The sequence below is a fragment of the Camelus bactrianus genome, chromosome 10 (genome assembly GCF_048773025.1).
Source record: "Camelus bactrianus isolate YW-2024 breed Bactrian camel chromosome 10, ASM4877302v1, whole genome shotgun sequence".
NCBI classification, from domain to species: domain Eukaryota; kingdom Metazoa; phylum Chordata; class Mammalia; order Artiodactyla; family Camelidae; genus Camelus; species Camelus bactrianus.
Window position 1 is genome coordinate 31948752 of NC_133548.1, and position 24386 is coordinate 31973137.

Consider the following 24386-nt stretch of genomic DNA (forward strand, 5'->3'; position numbering starts at 1 on the left):
TAAGAGGGGAAGAGTTGAACATATAGTATTTAAATATGTAAGGAAAGAGGCAATATAAAGAGGGTAACAAGGCAAGGGAATATTGTATAGAGCAAGATCTCTGAGGAGGCTTCTGGGAGGGAAATGTTATGGGAACAGAAATGGAGAGATTTACTCGAGACAGACGAGGGGCAACGACTTTTTTCAGTTTCAACAGGATTACAAGACAAAGAATAACGTGGATACAATAAAGGTTTTAGGCTTACAGGTGGCAAGGAAGTGAGGAAGCTTCAGTCTGGGCTTTTAAAAGCAGTTGGTGGCATAGCACAGTGTTAAGAGCACAGGCTTTGGAGACAGATTTTGTGGATTTAAATCCCAACTCGCCCCAGTTGTATACCCTTGGGCAAGTTATTTAACATACTAATACCTTGTTCCCTAGGTGATGATAATCCGTCACCCTGTCGGTGTTTTGTAAGGAGTTACTGAGTTAATACATATAAATTCATCTAATAGTGCTGAGCAGAGGTGCTGGTCATTGTCAGTGCGTGAAGCAAGAGTTGTCCTACCTCTGCGGAAAGTGACTGGGAAGTGGTGGGTCTGGAGACTTTAACAGAACGAAGACAGTTTGAGGGGGATGGTGCTGAGAACAAAAAAGAAAGAGCTAGTGCAACATAAAAGAAGCAGTAAGCAGTGGGGAGAACCCAGTTTAAGCTGGACATCATGAATACGTTCTGCAGTCATTTTCCAGATCCAAGGTAGCTGGATGGATCCAAATTGAAGTTTGAAGTAAGAACAATGAGGTGATGGAATTGAGAACCCTGACGATAGACTGGCGTGAGGGACCATGGAATTAAGTTGGATATGTTAAGAAGTGAAGGAGCTCCCTGGAGAGAGAGTAGAGAGATGAAGACTGGAAAGGGTGGAAAACTGGTCTGAGCAAGAGAGTGGGAAAGATAGCGGGTGGTGGTAACCTGACATCCCTAATTCCACAGACGCTCTCGCGACAGCTGGGGACTTCACCTTCCCTGCATTGGGATTGGAAGGCCACTAAAGGAAAGGGCGGGGCCGGGATAAAGAGAATTGTGATGGGACCGGGTGGGGCTCCCGGGCTGTAGGTGGCGGGGCCTGCAAGGACTTGGTGGGGTCCCGCAGAGGGCGCCGGGGCGCAGCGAAGCTCTGCAGCATGTGCCTGTTCTGTAGGGAGGACGACGCTGCCCAAGTCAATCCGGTGAGTGCTCCTGGGCCCTCGACTCCCGCCTCGGCGGCTCTGGTCCCGGCCTCGTCCTCGGAGGCCACCGCGGACACTCGTGCTTCCGACCGTTGCGCCAGGATTGATGCTTTGGGGTTGGGAAATCCCTGGTGAAGGAGGAAGACTAGATCCTGGGCTGCAGAGCCCACTGAGATGAGAAAAAGCCCCACCTCGCGCCTGCTAGGGGCCAGGCACGTACAATCAGCGGTTTGTTGAACGACTCATTGACCCACCCGCCCGAGAGGTGGAATGGGGGTCCCAGAGATGGGGGCAAAATTTTTCACATATTCATATAGGGAGGAGATTGCTTTTGGGTCTTTGGGTTAAACAACTGGATCAAAATGAGGGGAAGGGGAGGTATTTAAGGTACAATTTAGAAATCAGAAGGAGTGGAAATCCCCTACATTTAACAAGCAAGTTCCCGGTGCCTCAGAAAACCACACCACCTGATGGGGTTCCTCAATCACCCCAGCTTCCCTTGACTTTAGAAGCCAGATTAATGTCCAGTTCCTTAAGTGAAGAGCAGCGTGGCACCACTGAAATCAGTGCCAACAGAAACATAGATTTCTGGATTTCTGGTGCCCCCTTTCCTTCCAGAATAAATCCCAGTAGTCTACATGTTCAGGTAATGTGGTTCACAGCTGGTTCTTTTTGCTCATAATACTATCCTATCTTCCATCCCAATTTTTACCTTGATGTTCTTGTTCAGATCCTGCCTCTTGCAGCTGAGATAATAGGCATTTCATTACATAAACAGAAAACAGTAACACAGGCTGCCTATTATACTAGCTGATTTTTCAGTTTGCTCATAACTTTTATTTTTAAATTTTTCCTATTATGTAGGAAGGCCCAAGACAGCATCATCCTTCAGAGGTTACTGCAAGGCAGGTAATGTTTAAATAAATACTAAATAATTCTGGTTATCTCAAAAGTGTGACTATGACTCTATCTTGTTCCTTTATGTGTGGTGGTCCCTAATATGACAGAAGTTTTGTTAGCTAGACATTTCTGTGTTATCTTTCTTGGGACTCTGAGATCTCATGACTACTATCAGAATGAGTCTTAACTAGGGTAACCTAAAAGGTTTATATTCTCCTTTCCTAATGTAATATTTGACACATACACAAGGATATATATAGCATATATAATTTGTAAAGCAGTGTAATAAAATATACTTCCAGTTTAAGAAACATATGAGTAACCTTGAACTCCTCTAGGAGCTCCTTTCCTACTGTACCTCCCTACTTCTCTCCCAGAGGCAACCACTACCCTGAATTTTATTTTTATCAATCTAATCTTTTTCTTTAATAGATCATCATATATATGCTTCTAAAAGTATATTGTTTAGTTTTCTTGGACTTATTTCTTTGTGAACATAGGCTCACACAAAATCCATTGTATGATTTAGTCTTTCTTCTTAACACTGTTTACTAAAATTTGTCCTTATTGTTGTATAAGGTCATAATTCCTTTGTTTTCACTGCTATTTCCTATTTCATCGTGGCACATATCTGTCGATGGACATTGGGTTGTTTCCACGTTTTCCTATAAGGAAGTGCTACAGTAAACCTTCTAGGACTTGTCTTTTTTGCCCATGAACAAGGGTTTCACTTGATAATTTAGGCAAGAATAAAATGGCTGGATCCTAGGGAAAACAATTTTTTCCTTATTGTAGGGCAATGCCATATTGTTTTCAAAGCAATTGTACCAATTGAACTCACACTGGCAGTGGAAAATGGTCCTATTATTCCTGTCCTTTCTACCTTACTATTCCATTCCCTTCTCTTCAAAGCATTCTAGTTTGATCCTCTAGGTCTTTGCTACTTAACAAACACTCTACAATGGGGACATAAAAATCTGTGTGACATGCAGCATTTAAGAGAACTAAAGAATGTGCATGGATTTTATTTTCTTATTTCTGTGAAGAAGATCCCTTTGGGGTTTTAAAGTGAACATTACTTTTAAAGTAAAAGTAGACACATATATCCAGGTGTCTTAGAGCTATCTAATTGTGCACAGGTAGTGAAGAGGAAATCAAGGGTAAATAGTTTCATTTGAAAACTCTGCTGAGGCTCCTAAGTGTTTTCCTTCATCTGGAAACCACACATTTGAAAAAGGTTTTTTCCCTACTTCTATGTAGCCCTGTAAGCCATAATCAGTGATTGTATTTAGCTTTTTTTATTGAAACAAACTAAAAATATTTTCAGCATGCTATGTTGTCAAGTTGTAAAAAGTTTCCTTTCCTTTTAATTTTCCAAAAGTCCGCAGATAAACGTATTGAGCATATGAAAAACCTAAGGAAAGAGAAGAGGAAACTTAGTAAACGGTTTGCAAGGCCTATTCCTGTTCCAGAACCAGGACTCCTAGTAAGTGTTGAGACTTCACTGAAATCAGCAGATCTTTAAATGCGAAAGACATCCTTATTTTTAATTTATGTAATACTCTAAAATTTGTTTCCCCTTTCCTTTGAAAACTGTGTAATTGCAATCTGGGAAGTTATCTTAAAATCCAAATAAAATTCTCATCTGTTACTTAAATCTCCTTTGTAGTTGTCTCTTGGAGATGCTGTGGTTTAAAGGAAAGAGTGTTGGGACAAATTTCACTTTGCTATGGTATGCAATTCTTTATATACATTGTCAGATCAATTTGCTCACTATTTTGTTGAGTATTTTTGTATCTATACTCTGAGAGATAATAGTCTCTTATCGCCTCTCTTGTGGGTTGGGTATTAGGGTAATGCTGGCCTCATAGAATAAGTTAAAGATTTTTCTCTCTACTATTTTTTGCAAGAGATTGTAGAAAATTAGTGTAATTTCTTTTTTAGGTGTTTGGTAGAATTCACCAGTGAACCCATCTGGGCCTGGTGCTTTCTGTTTTGGTAAGTTACTAATTATTGATAGAATTTTTTTACACTTTTTAATTGTCCCATAGTTCTTGGATATTCTATTGCTTTTTTTTTCAGACTTCTTTTTCTTTTTAGTTTGGACAGCTTCTATTGATGTACAGTTAAGCTCTCTGATTATTTTTTCTACCATGTCCAGTCTATTGATGGCATTCTTAGTGTATGCTACAATGTTTGAGATTTCTAGCATTTGCTTTTGATTCTTACAGTTTCCATTTCTCCTTAGGTTACCCATCTGTTCTTGCATCTTGTCCACTTTTTCCATTAAAGCTCTTACTATATTAATCATAATTATTTTAAATTCTCAGTCTGACCAAAATTTCTGCCGTATCTGAGCCTGGATCTGATGCTTGCTTTGTCTCTTCAGGCTGTTTTATTGTTTGTTTTGTTTTGTTGCTTTTTAGCAGATCTTATAATCTTTTGTTGAGAGTCAGATATGATGTACTGAGTAACAGAAACTGAGAGAGATAGGCCTCTAGGTTTTATGTTTATCTGGCTAGGATTTAGGCTATGTTTTCTGTTTGCTATAGCTGTGGTGTCAGGCAAGAAGTTACTCTCATGTCCTTATTTTTGTCTTTCCTCTTAGATTTATGTCCCCCTAGAGACTCTTTCTTAAATAGGGTCCAAGGCTTGCAGTTCTTTAAGTTGGATTCCCCTGATATCATATAGGAGCCTCACTGATCTGGTGGTAAGAAAGGCACATTATAGTCCTATGATTAGGTCTGTCATTTAATAAGTCTGTGTCTCTGGGATGTGACTTTCTTAACAACAACTTGGCCACCATTCCCATAAGTGAGAGAGAAGGCTATAGGGATCTGGAATTGAGTATTTTCCTTCCCCCATGTAGAATGGTCTAGATTTGGGCATTTCCCTCCCTCTAGGTCAGTTAGGGTTCGATCAAACCCGAACTGGTTAGGTCCTGATAAAATAGTTTCCTTAAAGGTCATGCCCTATTGAGGAGAACAGAGAGCTCTAGGAATTTCAGAATCATTGTTTTTCCCCTCCTACTACTGGAAGCAAAAGGAGATTTTTCTCTAATCTTCACTCAAGGGAATATTAGGGCTTCCGTAAGGCTTGCTGCCAGCCTTGAGTTTTTACACTTTCAAGCTAATCCATACTGAGCCTCAGCAATTCATCCTTTAAAATTTAAGCGTTCCTCCTCATAGCATTGTCTCTTCAGTTTTAGGCAAGGTAGTTTGCCCTGTGACCTCAGTTCTCCGATGGATCTAAGGAGAGTTGTTGATTTTCACTTCATTCAGCATTTTTCTCGTTGTAAGGATGGTAGTGATGATTTCTAAGCTCTTTACATGTCAGATTGAAAACCCCTGCTTATATTTCTTTGGTCAAAACTGAGTCACCGGCCACTCTTAGCTATAAGTATGTTTGAAGTGGTTAAAAAATGAAGTGGCTTCCTTGCTGCTTTGAAGAGAACTGAAGTCCTGTTAGTCTGAAAGAAAGTATCTTCCTTTCCTTTTCAGGCTGTGGTGATCCTCCTGTAACATCTCCTCCTCACGTTTCTGGGGGGAAAAAATACAAACAATGAGAAAAAGTTAAGCCCATTAGCTTTGTTTTCCATTTGTCTTTGCATAATCCAGGGAGTTTACATGTTGCCACATAGAAACCCAGGCTCCTCTACATTACAGCATTATTATACTGTCTTAAGTTTCTACAGCACCCCTCCCTTGCTCTGATGCACTAGTGTTGTGTAATCCCACCCCCACGATCCTGGTCTCCCTGATGTGCATTAGAATATGCCTGCACAGTACATTTTACATTTGCGCAGTTAACCCTTAGCAAAACTCTCAACAGATGCGTATAATATGCTGTCTCCGTCAGTTACAGACCATAAGACTTGGAAAGAAAATCCTTATGTTTAACCTCTCTGTCACATCTGTTATGTTTAGAAATGCCTTTACCCTTTCTCCAAATTGTTATTTTTGGTTTCTACAAATTCTGCCTGCTTGTAGTGTTTGTTGCCTGACTAATAGAAAAAAAAATGTTTATATTGTATTGATCCCCACATATGATTTATTTTATAACAGTACTTCTCATATCTGGCTTCTGTCTGAATGTGACCTTGCTTTAATTTAGAAGAGCAGTTCTTGCTCTTCATACAAGTCTTTGTGGACAAGAAAGGCTTCTACCTCTAAGACCTTTCCCAGAAAATTTACAGTTTGTATAAACTTTTCCTTCTGTATATTTCAATTGGATTTATTGTTCTTTGTGTATTTTCATCTCTTCTAGTGGACATAAAGCTGGAGTCTGTATGGAAGAAATCACGCCAGACCAAAATATGCAGATTTCTAACATCGAGTGGCATTTTGTGATCTGACTTCATTTTACAAATAAAGGCAGAGCTCTGCCATTTCAGCAAAATAAACACAGTGCAACCATTTAACACCCAAGCCACAGGGTCTAGAATTTTATTAAATACCATATCTTACTACCGCTTTCTTTTCTGTGGTGATTTGAGGTCTGCTTTCAACAAATAACAATATTCATAGGCCTTAGAAAATGATACACTCATGTTTAAATTTTTCCAGTTGGACTTATGACTTATTTAGAGATTTAGAATTATGCTTTAATAATAGAGGGGAAGAGATTTCTTCTGTATATTTATACTGACTTGTGTTTAAACAAAATGTTTAGAATCTTCAAACAGTCTTTGGGGAGAGTTTTGTTTTGTTTTGTATTTTATTGAAGTACAGTTGATTAACAATATTAGTTTCAGGTTTACAATGCAGTGATTCAATATCTTCATAGAAATTTGAACTCCATTTATAGTTATTATAAAGTATTGGCTATATTCGCTATACTGTACACACATCCCTGCATCTTATTTATTTTATACCTCATTGTTTGTACCTAGAAAAGAAATGATAATCATGTCTGTTTCTGTGAAAACTTGCTTAATTATATAAGTATTTTCTAACATGCTAGTGGAATTATCACAGTCATTTTCTGGATTAAAGAATAACCAACTATTGAATTTATAAAAACATTATACTCAGTGACTTATTTGCAGTCTCCAAAATAGAATTTACAGTGAAGTACAGGGAATTCTGCTTCTGGGCACAATGGAAGTACCAGAATTATGCTCCCACTGTAAGCAGTTAGGAAACAGGACACAATATTAAAAACAGTGATTTTCAGAGTATACACAAAAGTCAAAAAAGGGCTGTGATCCTTAAGAGAAGAGAAACAAGGTGAACCTTGTTACTGCCTAGAGGAGCTTTCCAGATCTTCATGCAGGAAGAGGATCACAAGCAGAGCACAGCAGTTTTCCTGAGGTGAGGATCAGAGATAAGAATTCAGGGAGTCTGGTAATAACTGAAAACTTCCCTCACTTGAGGACAGTCACCCAAGTCCAGGAAGCGCAGAGAGTTCCACACAGGATCAGCCTAAAGAGGAACACACCAAGGCACATACTAATCAAACTGACAAAAATTAAGAATAAGGAGAAAATATTAAAATCAGTAAGAGGAAAGCAACAAATAACATACAAGGGAACTCCTATAAGGTTATCAGCTGATTTTTCAGCAGAAACTCTACAGGCCAGAAGGGAGTGGCATGATATATTTAAAGTGATGAAAGGAGAAAATTTACAACCAAGAATACTCTATCCAGCAAGGCTCTTGTTCTGATTTGATGAAGAAATCAAAAGCTTCACAGATAAACAAAAGCTAAAAGAATTTAGTACCACCAAACCATCTTTACAACAAATGTTAAAGGAACTTCTCTAGTCATCAAACCACAAGAAAAGAGATACATGCACTACGGACAAGAGCCAAGACATGGAAGTAACCTAAATGTCCATTGATGGATGACCAGATAAAGAAGTCATGGTGTATATGTATACAATGGAATACTACTCAACCATAAAAAATAATGCCATTTGAAGCAATATGGATGGACCTGGAGATATTCATACTAAGTAAAGTAAGCCAGAAAGAGAAAGAAAAATACCATATGATAATCATTTATATGTGGAATCTAAAAAAAAAAAAAAGAAAGGACACAAATGAACTTATTTACAAAACAGAGATAGACTCACAGACATAGAAAACACACATGGTTATGGGGGAGTGGGAGAGTGATAAATTGGAAGTTTGGGATTTGCAGATACTAACTACTACATATAAAACAGATAAGCAACAAGGACCTACTGTATAGCACAGGGAACTATATTCAATATCTTGCAGTAGCCTCTAATGAGAAAGAATATGAAAAGGAATGTATATATGTGTAAGTGAATCACTATGCTGTACAACAGAAACTGACACAACATGGTAAATCAACTATACTTCAATTTAATTAATTAATTATTTAAAAAAAAAGAATTCAGGGAGTCTAGGGTAACTGGAACTTGTGGGGCAGGATTTCAGAAAGTATGAAACCATTCAAGCACTTTGTAGATCTGCATTATGGCTTGCATTTAGTCTTTACTGAATGCTAAGCTGTGTGCATAGGGTGAACTCAACAAGGTCAGGTCTTTTACTTGAGGCAAAGAGAAAAAGACTGGGAAAATGACTAGCTCCTCATTGATCTGTGAGACAATATTGCATGGTCTAACACATAAATAATTGGGACTGTCTGAGTGGGGAAGGATAGAAGTAAAAAAAAAATTCTCAATGTGTTTCAGAATTTTATGAAAACTAAACCCACAGATCCCAAGTTTAATGAACACCAAGCAAGACACAGCCCAAATCTTACCAAATTAACTTACAATTGAATTGCTGAAAAATATAGAAAAGAGAAAACAACAGGGAAGGGTGCACATTAAATATTGAGATAAAGCATAAGAAAACCACAAATGTCATTAGAATTTATGTAAGCCAAAATGGCATCTTTATAGAACTGATTTAAAAAAATTTAAAAAACAACCATGTCAATGTTAAGTTTTATTTGAAGCAAAAATATCCTTCAAAACTAAAAGCAAAGTGCAAATTTTTTTCCCATAAAAGAAGATCCAAAAAATATTTATCACTAGCAGACTTGCAGAAGAAAGTTGTTTGGGTGGAAGAAAAATTACCAGACAGACCTTGCATCCTGGAAAAAAGAGCTCTGAAAATGATGCATATATGAGTGAATATAAAACCCCTAAAATTGTTTTAAAATAATTGACTTTCAAGAAAAATTAATGTATTATAGTATTAATAACATGCAGCGGTAAAATGCACACTAACAACAATAACAAAAGGAATGAAGTAGCTGCATTTTTCCTCCTACACCTTTGAAAGACAAATGTTCTACCTGGTCTTCTTCAGGTACTCTAATCTCAGGCATCTTTTCTAAAATGCAAATTTCAGGAAGGTAACTTTTATTGAAAAAACAAAAAGGGGGAAGTTAATTTGGAACTTGACGTTTCAAGGACAAATACAAACTAAGTGTCTTATCTATAAATATTAGAAAGGGTTTCTCCCTCTAAAGAGGTGACGTTGATTTGTTCTATCTGCTAGAAACTCGGTTTGAATCCAGCCTCTTCTGATGGGTTTTATATTATTGTAACTGATTCATGGCTGAATTTTTTAATGGAAATGACGGGATGTCTGTTTGTGTCTGTGTGTTGTAGAGATGTGGTATTGCCAAAATTTGTAAAAGAGCTCTATTCAGTTCGCTTAAAGGAAATTAAATGTTCATATAAAGACTTAGAAATATTTAAAAAACTATGCTAAATGAATTTCAGGATCACATGATCTAGGACTACTAGATTAGATGAAACAGATTTCATTTTAATGAATGAAAACAAGTTTAAGTTTAATTAACACAGACATGTCATTAGGGTAGTCAACATTAAGTATAATACTTTTATTGTACCTAGGTTTGCTAGAAATCAAATGAGATCTTGTTATTCCTGTTACAAAATTTGTCAGCAAGAAAAAAACTTGATATGATGAAACTTTTAAGTAAATTAAATGTAAATGAGACAAAACTTTTAGGTGAACTAATTAGGAATAATTACGTTTTGGATATGTCTATCTAAAAATAGTTTCTCCAGATTATTTTGTAACTTGAAACTTGTAAATGAAGGGAATTCATTGACTATCCAGACCATTTCCAAATAAGATCCTGGAACATTAATTATTGACATAGGCTTTCTTTTACAGAGAAACTAAAGACATTTAAGACTATTTTTTTAACATTTTTTATTGATTTATAATCATTTTACAATGTTGTGTCAAATTCCAGTGTTCAGCACAATTTTTCAGTCATTCATGAACATATACACACTCATTGTCACATTTTTTTCTCTGTGAGTTATCATAACATTTTGTGTATATTTCCCTGTGCTATACAGTGTAATCTTGTTTATCTATTCTACAATTTTGAAATCCCAGTCTATCCCTTCCCACCCTCCACCCCCCTGGCAACCACAAGTCTGTATCCTCTGTCTGTGAGTCTGTTAATAAGTATGTTTGGTGCCACACTGAGGCATTTTCTTTAAGGAAGCATCTGTTTTTAGAAATTACAAATAGTATTTATAAATTTGCCTATGTATGATGGGGAGGGGTATAGCTCACTAGTAGAGTGCCTGCTAGCATGCACAAAGTCCTGGGTTCAATCCCCAATACCTCCATTAAAAAATAATAAATGAAAAAGAATATAAAAACAAATATATGTATGTATATGCATGACTGGGACATTGTGCAGTACACCAGAAATAGACACATTGTAATTGACTGTACAATTTAAAATTTTTAAATCTAATAAATATATAAATAAACCTAATTACCCTCAAAATAAATTTGCCTATCTACAAAATGATAATGTGAAATTTCATAATTGCTTACTTCTTAGTTTTCACTAGAAACTAAGGTTTTTAAGGTTAAGAATTATAATTAAAATGTGTAATTAAAACTACTAAAAATTAACAAGAAAAACATCTTTGTCTGCAAAGAAAAAGAAGGCATGAGGATGGAAATGCATTTTGTTAAGGGAAAGGAATTTTGTCCTAAAGCTGGTTATTTCTACCTGGGAAAGAAAATAAGGGACAAATTAATATGGATATAGAAGGTTGTAGAAGGTTGTGAGAAAAAAAAATCTTTAGAAAGGTCTACGTGTGGTCAGGACTGATAAAGATTAGAATTAATTTAACTGAGTAAATGAACTTTAATACTAAAGGTAAAGTGGTCCAATGCCTGAATTTGGTTTTCTCTCTGTTAACTATTTTCTTAAAATAGTTACTGGTTTTTGATAACTGATTATAAAATTTCTTTACCTTTATTTGGTAAGCTGTTACAACTTTCAGTATTTGCTTTTGAAATCTTTTATTGTCACTTTGGTTAAGTGAGTAAGTATAGTTTCACAGTGACAGAAGCATCTGAGAGAGACTTATTAAACTATTTAGGCTTATTTTGTATGTTAAATTACATGGGAAGCATTGTCAAAGGAGTGGTGATAAAACTTCTTAGATTATATTATGAATGTTATTAATACAGAAATTCTAGAAATTATATGGAATTCCTAAAAAAACTGATACACCCTAGTAACATATTATCAGTCATAAGTCTAGTAATTATCTTAAACTGTTGTATGTCACAGCAGTAACCACGTATCTTTGTCAATTGCGTTGCAGTCAGATTTTCAACTGTGCCTTTTAAATTCTTTTGTCATTTATAGACAGTCATTGTTTTACTCTGATGCTTTTGCAAAAAACACTTCATCTTTAAGAGAAGTAACAGGAAGACTTTTTGACAAGTACAGATTTCTGATGATTTTCAGATCATACCACTGAACTGGGTAAGAAATTTAAAAATTGTAATGGAAAACTTGATGGTTTCATAAAACTGTCAACAGAAGACTAAAATCAAGAACCTAGCATGCTCACATCAATTTTCCAATATCTCCAGTTGGTTGTGATATTTATTAACTCATATGCTAACTCATATTTATAGGTGCTAAGTTGACATCTATATAAATGCCCAGGTGATTCTTATGCCTATTAACATTTGAGAAGCATTTAATTAAAATATTGCTGAACAAATCAAACAGTATTATTACTCTTGGAGAAATAAATGAATCCAAAGCACCAGAAACTAAGGGAATCTCAACTAAGTGCCACATTCATGAGGCTCAATTCTAAAACACAGTAATGGATTTTACATTCTGTCCTATCAACTGGAACAGTACTGAGAGGCACTTAAAGGTAAGGTGCAAAGAGGAGGGTATAGTTTAGAGGTAGTGTGTGCTTAGCATCCGGGAGGTCCTGGTTCAATGCCCAATACCTCCATTAAAATAAATAAATTAACCTAATAACCTCCCCCGAAAAAGACAAACAAGCAAAAGGAAAACATCATAATAAACAAAAAATAAATTAAAAAAAGGGAAAAGAGTGCTAACCTCAACTTGAAATTTTGGCTTGAATTTCTTGGAGGTCGGAGTACCTTCTCTCAAAAGAGGTAGTAGCATAAACTCTCCAGAGTCGTATCACTCATTTATAAAGGGCCAGGCAGTGAGAGCCTGGAAGAGCTCTGGAGGTCAGAGCCAGCTGTTCCATCCTTCTGTAAGCAGCCCGCAGCAGGTGCTTCCTGACACGGAGGCCTGGTCAGCACCTGAGCCTCTGCAAGTCAGGTTGGGGTATTGCCTCCGGGGAGCGAAGGCGAGTTAAGGGGCGGGGTGGCGCGGTGAGGCGTGGCACCCCGGGGGGCGGAGCCGAGCCCCGGAGACGAGGCGGGGCGGGCGGAGCCGAGGCAGGGTGGGGGTGGGGCGTTGCCGCAGAGGGGCGGGGCGGAGCGCCGCTGCTCGGTAGCCCGGCCGCCGGGTGGGGGCGGAGCGAGCACAGCTGACTGGGACGCGCCGCTGACCGCGCAGTTCGCAGTTCGCAGTTCGCAGTTCGCCGGGCCTGGTCTGGGGCGAGCCCGGGAAGGGACCACCCCGCTACCGCGGCCGCGACCCCCATGGGGATGTGCTATCCCTGTCCCACGGAGGCCGAGCCTCCCTCGCCAGACCTGGTGAGTAAGGCCGCCTCCCCGCGTCCCTGTGTCCGCCAGCCCGCGTCGCGCGCACCTGTTCCCGGAGTGGCGCGCGTGGAGGCCCCGAGCTGCGGGCGCCCGGGCGGGCGGTTGACGCGGTGGCGCGGGCCGCACAGCCTGTGCGAGGGGCACCCTGGTGGCGGAGACGGGTGGACACGCTCCCAGGGACCTTGAGGTCCTGCCAGCGGGACTGGAGCAGCTGCCTCCGCGTGGGTCCGTCCGCTTCCGTTAGAAACAAATTGTCGAAAGGAGGCTCCAGGGTCCTTTTACCTGTCTCTGGCTGGCGACATCGGGAGTTCGTGGGACGCAGGCGTACGCGGACGGCGCGGTGTGGAGGCCATTCCCGGCGATGCGGTAGATGGAGTTAGGTAGGGGGCAAGAAGAGATTCCGTGAACTGGCGTGTTTCATGTTCTAGGAGATGTGCATTTTCCTGTGTCTGTACCAGCTGCTCAGAGAAGGTGCTTAGTAAAGTCTCGTACACTCCGCTTAATTGGACATTGTACTGATCAATGATTCCCCTTTAGTATTTATCTTTCTTTTCGTTTTTTTTTTTGTAAAGAACATCTTATGTAGTGCAGAACGTACAATTTGTAACGTTGCACGTTAGCAAATAAAAATACAGGGTGCCCAGTTAAATTTGAATTTTCAGATAAACAAGAAATACCTTTTAAAAATACGTAGACTTACCCCATGCAATAGTTGAGACGTACTGTAAGTTATTGGTTATTTAGCTGGATAATTTCAGATTTAACTAGGTGGTTTGTGGTATAATACATTTATACTTTTTGTAGCTTTCTCTTTTTAACAGTATTTTTACATTAGTAGTCCATACAGGACGTTGATAACAGAAAACCTAAATTCCTCTCTTCTCCTTTCCAGCTAAAAATTCGTTGAAGGAAATGAATTGTTTAGGGAAGTACATTAACTCTTCAGTCATTTGATCATAAGTTCTCAAAATTACCTGCAGGTTGATATGGGAAAGTTCAGCTTGTCTTTCTTGCTACTGTTCCTTTGGAATATTCTTAATTTTGTTTATATGGCTGTTGATAAAATACCAGTCTGCCAGCGTTTGTTAAGCTCTTCCCACACCCCACAGATAACCACATGGCTCACTACTTGAATGTCACTTTATCTTGGAGGCTTTTCTTCCCCACCGTAAATAAAATAGAGCCTCCACTCTCCCACTCACCTATCCTTCCATTTCTTTTCCCTCATCCTCTTCTTTTTGTTTCTCCAAAGCTCTTAACTTCTGTCTGACAGATGTATTCATTTGATTATATCTGACTATTTGTCCTCATTGAAATGTAAATTCCAAGTGGGTGGAAACATTTATCTGTGTTTTTTCTCTGCCATATCCTCAGCACCTAGAAAATTTCCTGAGGCGTGACAGTTGTTCAATAAGTATTTGTCCAATGAACGAATGAACAAAGGAACGTATTGTGGTATGGGAAGCAAGAGAATGATCAGTACAGCTCCCAAGAGAATGCTCCTTACTGTCTTAGATATTTAAAGAGTGTATAACTTATGGTTATGAAAAGTAGTAATACATGATATAGAAAAATTATAGTCACTGTTTCCCAACAAGAAACAGTGCATCTCATAAATTTCCTCCAGTCCTTCCTGTCCTGCACGGTGAGGTTTGTCCATTTCATTCATGAAGTTTTCCTGAAAACACCAGCCCACTTCAAACTCCTTTTTGACTGGCAGTATCAAACCATGTTATTTCCCTGCTTGTATTATTAAATGTCATTTGTTTTATTATTGTCCTGACCAGCTTGTAAGCCCTTTAGAAAAAAAAGCATAGATTATTTTATAGGCCAATATATATGTGTGTGTGTGTGTGTGTGTATATATATACACATGAGATAAACTATATATATGTTATATATATACATGTCTCATCATGTGCTTATTTGAAGGTATACTGATTGGGAGAACTAAATTCAGAAAGTTGAGTGTTTTATAAATATTTTAAATAATGGCATTCTTAGTGGGACATTTTGGGCCAGTAGTTAATATTTTTGTAAACTGTTATATTACCTATAATAAAAGTGTATAAATTATCAAGGAATATGTTTGGTTTTATTTTAAAACATTTTTTACACATTTTTCCTAGGAAGAGAAAAGAGCAAAGCTTGCAGAGGCTGCAGAGAGAAGACAGAAGGAGGTGAGAATAAGAATAAAATTCTACCTTAGATAATTAAATTTGTACTTTTTTCCCTTATAGATGTCTATTACTAGTAGTATTCACTAATGAAAATGGTATTTGATATCCTATAAATTCAAATTGAAGGTAAACATTTTTCAAAATGATTTCTGTGTTGCTCTAAATTACATTAATGTATTTATATCATTTATGGTATGAAAATCACCATACACATGTCTTCTGTAATGTGAGATGCCCCTTTAATAACATTCCTCCTTGGGATGAAATGACAGTGCCTACAAAACACTGACAGATATGAAGTAACTTTTGGGGAGAAATTTGTATGGTTGCAAAATACCCTATGAAGAAATGAAAATATATTTCATGTAAAGCTGTTGTAGAAATAGTCTAATTCTTTGTTACCAAAAATAGGCCAAAGCTCCCACCTCCAAAGAAAAACCTAACAAGGAACAAACAAACAAAGCACACCTACTGGACACTGGAAACTGATTTTTGTTATTTTTCTACATTTCTTAACAATTTTTTTGAAGGCTGCATCTCGGGGCATTTTGAATGTTCAGTCTGTGGAAGAAAAGAGAAAGAAAAAGGAAAAAATGGAAAAACAAATTGCTACATCTGGACCCCCACCAGAAGGCGGACTTAGAGTAAGTACTTAAATTTACTTTAAATTTAATATACTGGGAATTTTTAAAAACTTAAGTAGCAACCCATTCAGAAATTTCCTCAGGAAATGGATTATCTTAAAATTGTGAACTCATTTTAAAGCATGAATAATATAGATTGGAAGAAGTGTCAATTTATTTGGACATTCCAATGTTCATTGGAATAGATTTGCTTTTTCCCCAAACTGAAAAGAGACTTTCCCTGATTCACTTAACTGTGTATCGTAATACTTCATACTTATGTAATTGATGACAATCTTAAAGGTGTAGAAAATTAAGCAATATGGAATAATATAAAGCAGAAAATAAAAAATGACCCAAATTCAGTGTCATTTTGACACTGTCATTTCTAATCTCATACATCAGTCTTACTAAATTGGATTACACTACAACCTCCGCTTTTTTCACTCAATGATTTGAGATTTTTGAGCTTCCCATTGTCACACATTATCACAGTTATGTAAATGTTAATTTGGGCAATAGGGTATACAGTGGTGAGTCTGATATATTCCCCTCCCAACCGTAGCAGTTGTCGCTCTTGACATGAGAAGTACAGTGGTGGGCAAGTTAAACAAGGGCCCTGAACTTGGGCATCTTTACAGTCTCTCAGGACTATAAAGGTTTAATTTTGTAAGTTAAAGCTCAGGAAAATAATGGTTCAGATATTAAAATTTTCTTCGTTGGTCCATTTTTTTTTAAAAATTGAAATGAATTGAATTCCTTTACAGTGTTGTGTTAGTTTCTGGTGTACAGCAAAGTGATTCAGTTATTATATTGAATGTAGTTCCCTGTGCTACACAGCAGGACCTTGTTGCTAATCTGTTTTATATACAGTTGTTTGTTTATCCCTCCTCCACACCTTTTCCTCTTTGGTAACCACAGTTTTGTTTTCTGTGTCTGTGAGTCTGTTTCTGTTTTCTAAATAAGTTTATTTGTATCATGTTTTCAATTCCACATATAAATGATATCATGAGATACTTGTCTTTCTCTGACTTCACTTAGTGTGATATTCTCTAGATCCATCCATGTTGCTGCAAATAGCATTATTTCATTCTTTTTTGTGGCTGAGTAGTATTCCACTGTATATAAATATTGGGTCTACTTTTAAAGGAAATACATTTCTCAAGTGTATTTGTGAAAAGGGAAATGTCTTGAATTTGTCATTTAAATTTAACTTCTCAGTTATGAGATTTATGAGCACTTGTTTAGCTGTTTCACTGTCTTCTCAATTCAGTTTGGTTTTTGTTCTTAAAACTCTGTATAAATATGTTTAGGTGTGTACACCCCTAACTTGTTGGGGAGGCAGTTGAGCAGAAGTGATTCTGGCTCAGGAATATCCCATGGAAATAAGATTTTTCTGTGTATATTTTATCATTGCATGTTACTTCATCTAGTTTCATTTACTAGATAAAAGTAAAAGAAAACAGTGTTTTGTTGTTAACTTTTAACAATGTGTAAAATAGCTGCTTTCAAAATTAAGGTAAATGGCTGTGACCATTGTGTTTATGTTTTATATGTATATACATATATAAAACTTTTTTTAAAGCTTGAGACAATCTTCTTGGCTAAGAATTAAAATGAGAAAGCATAACTTAAAGAAAATTGACCAATAGATAAAGGCAAAAGTGAATTAATAGTTGGAGAAAACTATATATATAAATACGTTGCCATAATAGAATAGATTAAATGTAAAGTAAAACAGTTGGGAGATACAAAGTCAAATATTTATCAGAAGTATAGCTTTCAATATTCTGTTGAGATAAAGATCTATGTGACCAGGTTTACTTCATATAGGATTCTCAAAAACAAAACATTTGTGAAAATTAAATTATGGGACTGAAAAGGATGCTGAGATCAACTCTTTCATAGTAAAAGAAATGGAAGTTCTGAATGACTTAAAGTCACATATAATGTTAGAAAAAAGCACACTTCTTATGTATATATAGTAAGAATTAAGAAGGTACTTATTTTACATGTTCTAAGCCAACAAATTTAATATCAGTTTTTAAACTAAGAGAGAAAGGGGCTTTCTTTGTTAAACCTGAAGTTTTCCTGCCCTGAAGCCTGCAGATTAAAAATAAACTAGGTCTTATATTGCTTCTGGTCCCTTCAGAAGTGCTCTAAATGAAAAACATCTCAATGTTAAATTTGGTAACTTTTTTTCCTTGACCACCTGCGTTGCTCATCGAGAGCATACAGTGAAGTTCAAAATGAATTTTTGGAGGCTGGGGATAGCAAAAAGGAAGATACAAGACAGAGAGTAACTTTAATCGTCAAACCATTTGGCCTACGGTCCCGTGAGGGCCGCGGTCAGGCCCAGAGTATTCTATAGTGTAGCTCAGTTCTTCCTAACCAGACTGACTCCATGGTATACGGAAAACCTGTCCTTCCCTGTCTTCATGGCCTCCTCACGTACATCTGACTAGCTCTGTCTCCGGCCAGGACAGTTGGCATTGGCAGTGCTCACTGTCTTCTGGAAAGGCAGCCTTGTTTTAAGATGTCAGTGTGATGATGGCATCAGGACACAAACTGGCATCAGTTCAGGATGTACCAGCGCAAGAGCAGTGGCAGACCTCCAGCGTAGTGGCTCTCAACTGTGGCTGCACGCTGGGTGCTCATGGGGAGCTTTCAGAAAGGCTGAACCTTGGGGCTGACCTCACACCAGTCGGAATCCCTCAGAGCCTGGCTTAGCCGTTGGGGTTTTTAAGCTCCCCGAGGTAATCTGATGTCAAACCTGATTGAGAATTACTGCTCTAGTGTTTGTAATGCTCAGTCCTAAGAGAGATTTTGTGGGAAATTGAGTCTTGTGGTAAAAATTTTTTTACAATCCTGAATACTCTTATATACTGAATCTCCTTCTTGGAGATTAAAAAAGGCACAGTATTTAAGTCTCTAAGAAGTCCTAAAATAAAGAAAAGCAAGTTTACTTGGATTAACCTTTAACTTTCAAACTTTATTTAAATACAGATTTTTAAGAAATATGCAATACCCAGTAATATTCCTTGAATGTACTTAGAAAATGCTGCTCAAGAGACTAGCAGGTATCTCTGGTCCTATCCCAGTGGTTTTTTCAGAACTTGCTGTTACAGATTTAAGAAACGTGATTAAACAGAACACCAAATGGAATAGTTTCTCAAATCAAGCAAAGACTTTTCCAAACCATTATTTAATAATTTCTATCATTTCTTTGCTCCGTGCCTCAAACAAGAATTTCATTATTTTTATTTTGTAGTTTCACTGTTAACCTTTGTCTTGAGATATTTGGTTTTGTTTTTCCTTTACTGATGATTGTATATTTGAAATCTAGTTCTCATTAATCTGCCCGGATATTTTATTCTACTTCTTAATATTTTTAAACCATTATATATCTTATATCAGGCTTTTGACTATAATTTCAAGTTTTGTTAATTGCTGCTATTCACAGAGATCATTTTGCATTTGTATAGCCCATATTCCCCTCTTAGTTTGTTTACTGGAATATTGTTACATAACCTTAAATAAAATTTACTTTTCTCTGTGTTTTTTTTTTCCTCTGTACATTTTTCTTTTCTAGTGGACAGTTTCATAAAGCATAAAGTGAGTGGAAGAGTGTACTGCCAGGAACTAAAATCTGCAATCAAGTGGACATCCTCAATTTAATTTCTTCTCTTTGAATAAATGAAGATTCAGACTTTATAATTTTGGTACCCTTGAATGCAGTGCTTTTTCATAATTGAAATATTGAAAATGCTGTTGATTTTCAGAATTAGAAAATGGCCAGATCTTTCTTTAAATATCTATTTTCCCTGCATTTACTCTTCTGCCAATAGGTGATTTGCCAATTTTAAGTAGTTAAAACGTGGACGTAAATAGTGAATATATATTTGTATATTGCATGTGGAAATTCTGCATACATCTCAAATATTAAGGTTTGCAATTGTGTTTTCCCTTTTTTTTTAAATAATCTAGCCATCTATAGTTTGCCAGTTAACCTTACATCTCTTTATTTCCTTATATATGAAGACTTTTGCTTAAACTTATGGATTTAGTGCCTTTAAACTGAAAATCATCAGGGAAAATCTTGAAAAATCATGTGAAGGGCTTAGTGAAGGAATACAATAAATTTTTATAACTTACTAAGAAATGAAAATTTGTAGAAAATGTTGAATTTCTCCTAATTTATTTTCTACTTCTGTAGCTTATAAAATTAACATACTGTGTTTTACATTATAGTCAAGGTTTTTGTTGTTGTTGTTGTTTTGCTTGCTGAATTTAACATTGTATATTCGTGGTACCATCAGAGGGCAGTGATGTACTATTACACAATATCAGATTCAGCTCTACAAAGATCTTTGTAGTAAATGAATGAGTTAAACTAAGAATCTGGATGGGTTGTACTTAATGGTAATGTATCTTTCCAAATTTCATAGGTGTTTTTATTCTTTTTGTATTTATTAAAGGATGATCATAATATTTATACAGATGTGAAATTGCCAAGGCAAGTATGAATGTATGAAAAAGAAACGTGTAAGTACTATATTTAAAAAGATCTACTTTAAACTTAAAAAATGTTATAAAGTAATTCTATATGATGCATTGTCATAAACTTTTTAGATTTTTGTTCATGAGTAACATGTTTTATAGCAATTTTATTTTTTGAGTTTTTTTTGTATATAATAAGCGAAAATGGAAGAATTACTGTATCTTTTAATTTGGTTGCTTTTTTGGATGATAAGGCTAAACCCTAAATTAGAATTTGCAGATATTAAGTGCAATAGAGACTGTAAATTAAACAGACCAGCTCATTTGATTTGCAAGAAGAAACTGAACAACTATCTCACTTACCCCTCCCACAAGAGTTGTGTTATATTAAAGTATATTGTCTATGTTAATTTTGGAGAGTTTGAACTATAATGTAGAACTCTTGACTCCTCATTGGAAAAATCACTTTTTTCTACCATGGAATGAAATATTCTATGAATATCCAGGCAAGAAGTATAGTTAGAGACAGGTTCAGTTTTCTTCATCCTTTAGAAGATCAGTGGTATTTTTGTTTGTATAGTGAAATCATTATATTTTAGAAATAAAAGTTTTGACTTTATTATACAGTTAAGTTTTCCGAGGCAAAAAGGGAAGAGGACCATTAATAGATGAATGGATATAGAACCAGAGCCTGTCATCCTAGAACTGTGCAGGTTTTTTCCTTCCAGTTTAACGCAGAACGAACAGTTTTATCTGTACTGCATCTTAGAGAGTGACAGTTTGGGTTGGTGTAAATAAGAAGTTTATATCCAGGGGATGATGTCCTATTTCTAATAGTTTATATCCAAATGCCATGCTTATTTACTGTTGATCCAAGAACGTTATGCTGCTGTAGTGCTTTCTAGGAACAGTGGGATATGCCGTTTCCGGCCATGCCCTGCCTCCCTGGGTGTTAACGGCTTTCTCCAAAACCACGCAGGTTGCTTGGGCTAAGGGGCTGTACTCAAAAGTTAGGAAGAGGAAGGAGTAAGGGGAGACTTGATCCCTGATAGGAAACTAATAAGTGACTACTTCAAAACAATGTACACACACACACACACACACACACACACACTCTCCAGGCATCTTCCTCAAGAGTTATGAATCAGTTCCTGATGAAAACTTTAGCTTAGAGCCAATTTCCTATAATTCATAATTTAAATAGGAAACCATTATAATCCTTAAAATGTCACCCAGACCCCCCAACCAAATTATTAAAATCTGAAACAGTAAAATGCTTATATGTAACAATCACGTTAAGATGTAAAATGCTTAAATCATTGCTTCTTCATTCTAATCATTAAACTATTAACTATGACTGGTAACAAAAAGTTGTGTACTGTCACACAGCCCCTTTGTTGACAGGCATGTTTTTTTAAACATCTGTATGTGATACTCTTGTTCCACTGATTGTATTTGGAATGTAATTAATAGTTTTCTCACACATGGTTTTATAAATTCTGTATTTTGCCTTTCAGGGGTACAAATATACATTTTCCTATATAAAAAAATTGGCTTTGGCCATTTCTGTTTAGCAAAATTTTATCTTCACTATACCTTAATTAACTATAAATAGGCATGTTTCTTTTCCTGTACTCCCAAGGAGATATGCCATTATTAGTCTCCTGTGTTCTTAGAGAAAAATTGTAATAAAGGTTCTAGCTGTCATCCTTGGTACCTCAGAAGAATTGACATAAGCTATGAATTTTCCTTTTCTCCTTCTGCAGTTCAACTTGTTTATTTTCACTGATAAGAATTATGCTACACCCTTAGAAGAAAAAGTACCTCTTGTCAGTTTTAGATTTGAATAATACCTGCATAACCAGGTCAGTAAGAGGTAGGGAGATATGCATACCTATCTGGGTTGACATTTAATGTGTATTCCTTTAACTCCCCAGGTAAGCATCCCAGATTCCCATGACAGCTATATGTGCTTTATAGGTTGATTGAAATGTGGTACTCTTTCCTCTGATTTTTTTTTAAAGCTACTGACACCAGCCATTTGCATATATAGCAGACTTTGAAGAAATTTTGGTTTGATAAGTTTGTTTCCTGACAACTCAAACGATAAATTTCTCATGTGATCTGACTTTTTATTATCCTGTTTTCCCCCTTCTAGGTATGTTTCATCTTGTAAATATTGCCTCTATATATGATCATTATGGTCTAAGTACTGAATATTCATAAATTACTTGACCCGGATGTGATACTTCTGCTGTATCCTGCATTGAATTGTCTATTTTTATAGCACCACACTTGGCTTGGGTTGAGTTTCCAGTTAATGTCCTCTAGTCATAAAAGCAAGTTTGAGCCATCTTTTGCCGGTACTTCAAACTTGCCTCAAATGGAATTAATTTTGCACACAAACTGGCTCTGTCTAGGCTGTTTCTCTGAAATCTCTTTTGTCACATAAGTCAGAAGTCAAGGAGTTTCCTAAACTCCTCACTCCACTCCTAAGGTGCCCTTTTCTCATTATACATTTGTTAGTCAGGTTATAAGTACCAGACATACTTGAAAGTCAGTTAAAAAAAATACCAAGTGTCTTGATGTAGAAAATTCTTCAGGATCTACACAAAAAATGTGTGGAACTAATACATTTACATTTAGCAAGGTTGCATAAAAGATCAATTCTATTTCTATATGCAAGTAATGAACAATCTGAAAATTAAAAGTTCCAAGTATCCAGTATCAGCACATAGGATAAAATACTTAGGACAAAGCAAGAGAAGTAAAAGATGTGAATTAAAAACTACAAAACACTGCTGAGAAATTTTTTAGAATATGAGTGGTCAGACATCGCATGTTCATGGACTGGAAGATACAATATTGTCATGATGGCCTTCTCAAATTGATAATAAATTAAATGAAAAATCCCAGCAAGCTTTTTCAGAAAAATTGACAAAATGATCCTAACATTTATATGGGAAATGCAAGATTTATAATAGCCCAAACAATTTTGAAAAAAGAACCTAGTAATTTCCACTAGGGAGTCAATGAGTAAGAGCTGTCTACACCTGGTTATTTCCTTCTGAATATAGTCTCGTTTTTCCATATTCTTCTTCAGTGCCATTCACCTCGCAGGCAGACCCCAATGTCAATTATGACCAAATTCTTAGCGCCACTTAAAAAGACCATCATAGAAGTGGTATAAGCAGTAAGAATAATGCCACCTTCCCCCAAAGAGGGTGACATCCTAATCCCTGGAATCTGAGAATATGTTACATTACACAACAAAAGGTATTGACTCAGTTAATGACATTAAAGTAGGGAGAGTATATTGGATTATCCAGGTGGACCCAATCTAACCACATGGATCTTTAAAAAGCCGAGAACCTTTCCAACCTGTTATCAAAGAGATGTAAAGAAAGAAGCAGCATGTTGAAATGCTCTATTTATAACTTTGAAGACAAAGGAAGTAGGGGCATGGAGGCAAGTGCCAAGGATATCAGGCAGCCTCTGGAAGGTGGAAAAGGCAAAAAAATGGATTCTCTTCTAGACTCCTCAGAAAGGAACACAGCCCCTGCTGACATACTGATTTTACTCTGTGAGACCATCTTAAACTTCTGACTTACAAAACTGTAACATAATAAATTTGTGTTAAGCTACTGAGTTTCTGGTAATTTGTTACATCAGGAATAGGAAACTGACAAAATAGTAACTAAATTAATGGAATTAATTATTAAAGATAGAAATATTTATGAGAAAAATTTAAGCACAGGAGAAAGTTTTGATGGAAATATTGCTGACTACCGTACAGAGAAATTCATCGTTAATATTAATTTAGGAACATAAAAATCAAATCACTCATATTTTAGAAGATATTACAATACTCACTATTTCAAGGTGATTTTATTTCCTACACTGTTTTTTTTCCATAATGAATACCACCACTTCCAGCACCACCAAACTATACAAAGCCTGTTTTTTTTTTTTTATTTTTTAAAGTTTGTCTGCT

General features: G+C 36.5%; 2 protein-coding genes across 2 annotated transcripts; both read left to right on the top strand.

The window, feature by feature from the left end:
* The first annotated feature begins 1162 nt into the window (after positions 1-1162).
* Positions 1163-3651, top strand: CCDC179 (coiled-coil domain containing 179). The gene is made up of 3 exons (XM_010965034.3): positions 1163-1207; positions 2072-2116; positions 3489-3651. The coding sequence occupies exons 1-3, from the start codon at positions 1163-1165 to the stop codon at positions 3630-3632; spliced, it is 234 nt and encodes a 77-aa protein (XP_010963336.1). The 3' UTR covers positions 3633-3651.
* A 9244-nt stretch (positions 3652-12895) lies between these two features.
* Positions 12896-21573, top strand: SVIP (small VCP interacting protein). The gene is made up of 4 exons (XM_074372231.1): positions 12896-13080; positions 15219-15269; positions 15800-15913; positions 19485-21573. The coding sequence occupies exons 1-4, from the start codon at positions 13027-13029 to the stop codon at positions 19497-19499; spliced, it is 234 nt and encodes a 77-aa protein (XP_074228332.1). The 5' UTR covers positions 12896-13026; the 3' UTR covers positions 19500-21573.
* The last annotated feature ends 2813 nt before the right edge of the window (positions 21574-24386 follow it).

What these genes read in the sequence shown, in the direction of transcription:
- CCDC179 (XM_010965034.3), top strand. Translation starts at nt 1,163, where the DNA reads ATGTGCCTGTTCTGTAGGGAGGACGACGCTGCCCAAGTCAATCCG. An exon ending in ACGCTGCCCAAGTCAATCCG is followed by an intron (nt 1,208 to 2,071) that starts GTGAGTGCTCCT and finishes CCTATTATGTAG; the next exon opens with GAAGGCCCAAGACAGCATCA. An exon ending in CAGAGGTTACTGCAAGGCAG is followed by an intron (nt 2,117 to 3,488) that starts GTAATGTTTAAA and finishes ATTTTCCAAAAG; the next exon opens with TCCGCAGATAAACGTATTGA.
- SVIP (XM_074372231.1), top strand. Translation starts at nt 13,027, where the DNA reads ATGGGGATGTGCTATCCCTGTCCCACGGAGGCCGAGCCTCCCTCGCCA. An exon ending in AGCCTCCCTCGCCAGACCTG is followed by an intron (nt 13,081 to 15,218) that starts GTGAGTAAGGCC and finishes CATTTTTCCTAG; the next exon opens with GAAGAGAAAAGAGCAAAGCT. An exon ending in CAGAGAGAAGACAGAAGGAG is followed by an intron (nt 15,270 to 15,799) that starts GTGAGAATAAGA and finishes ATTTTTTTGAAG; the next exon opens with GCTGCATCTCGGGGCATTTT.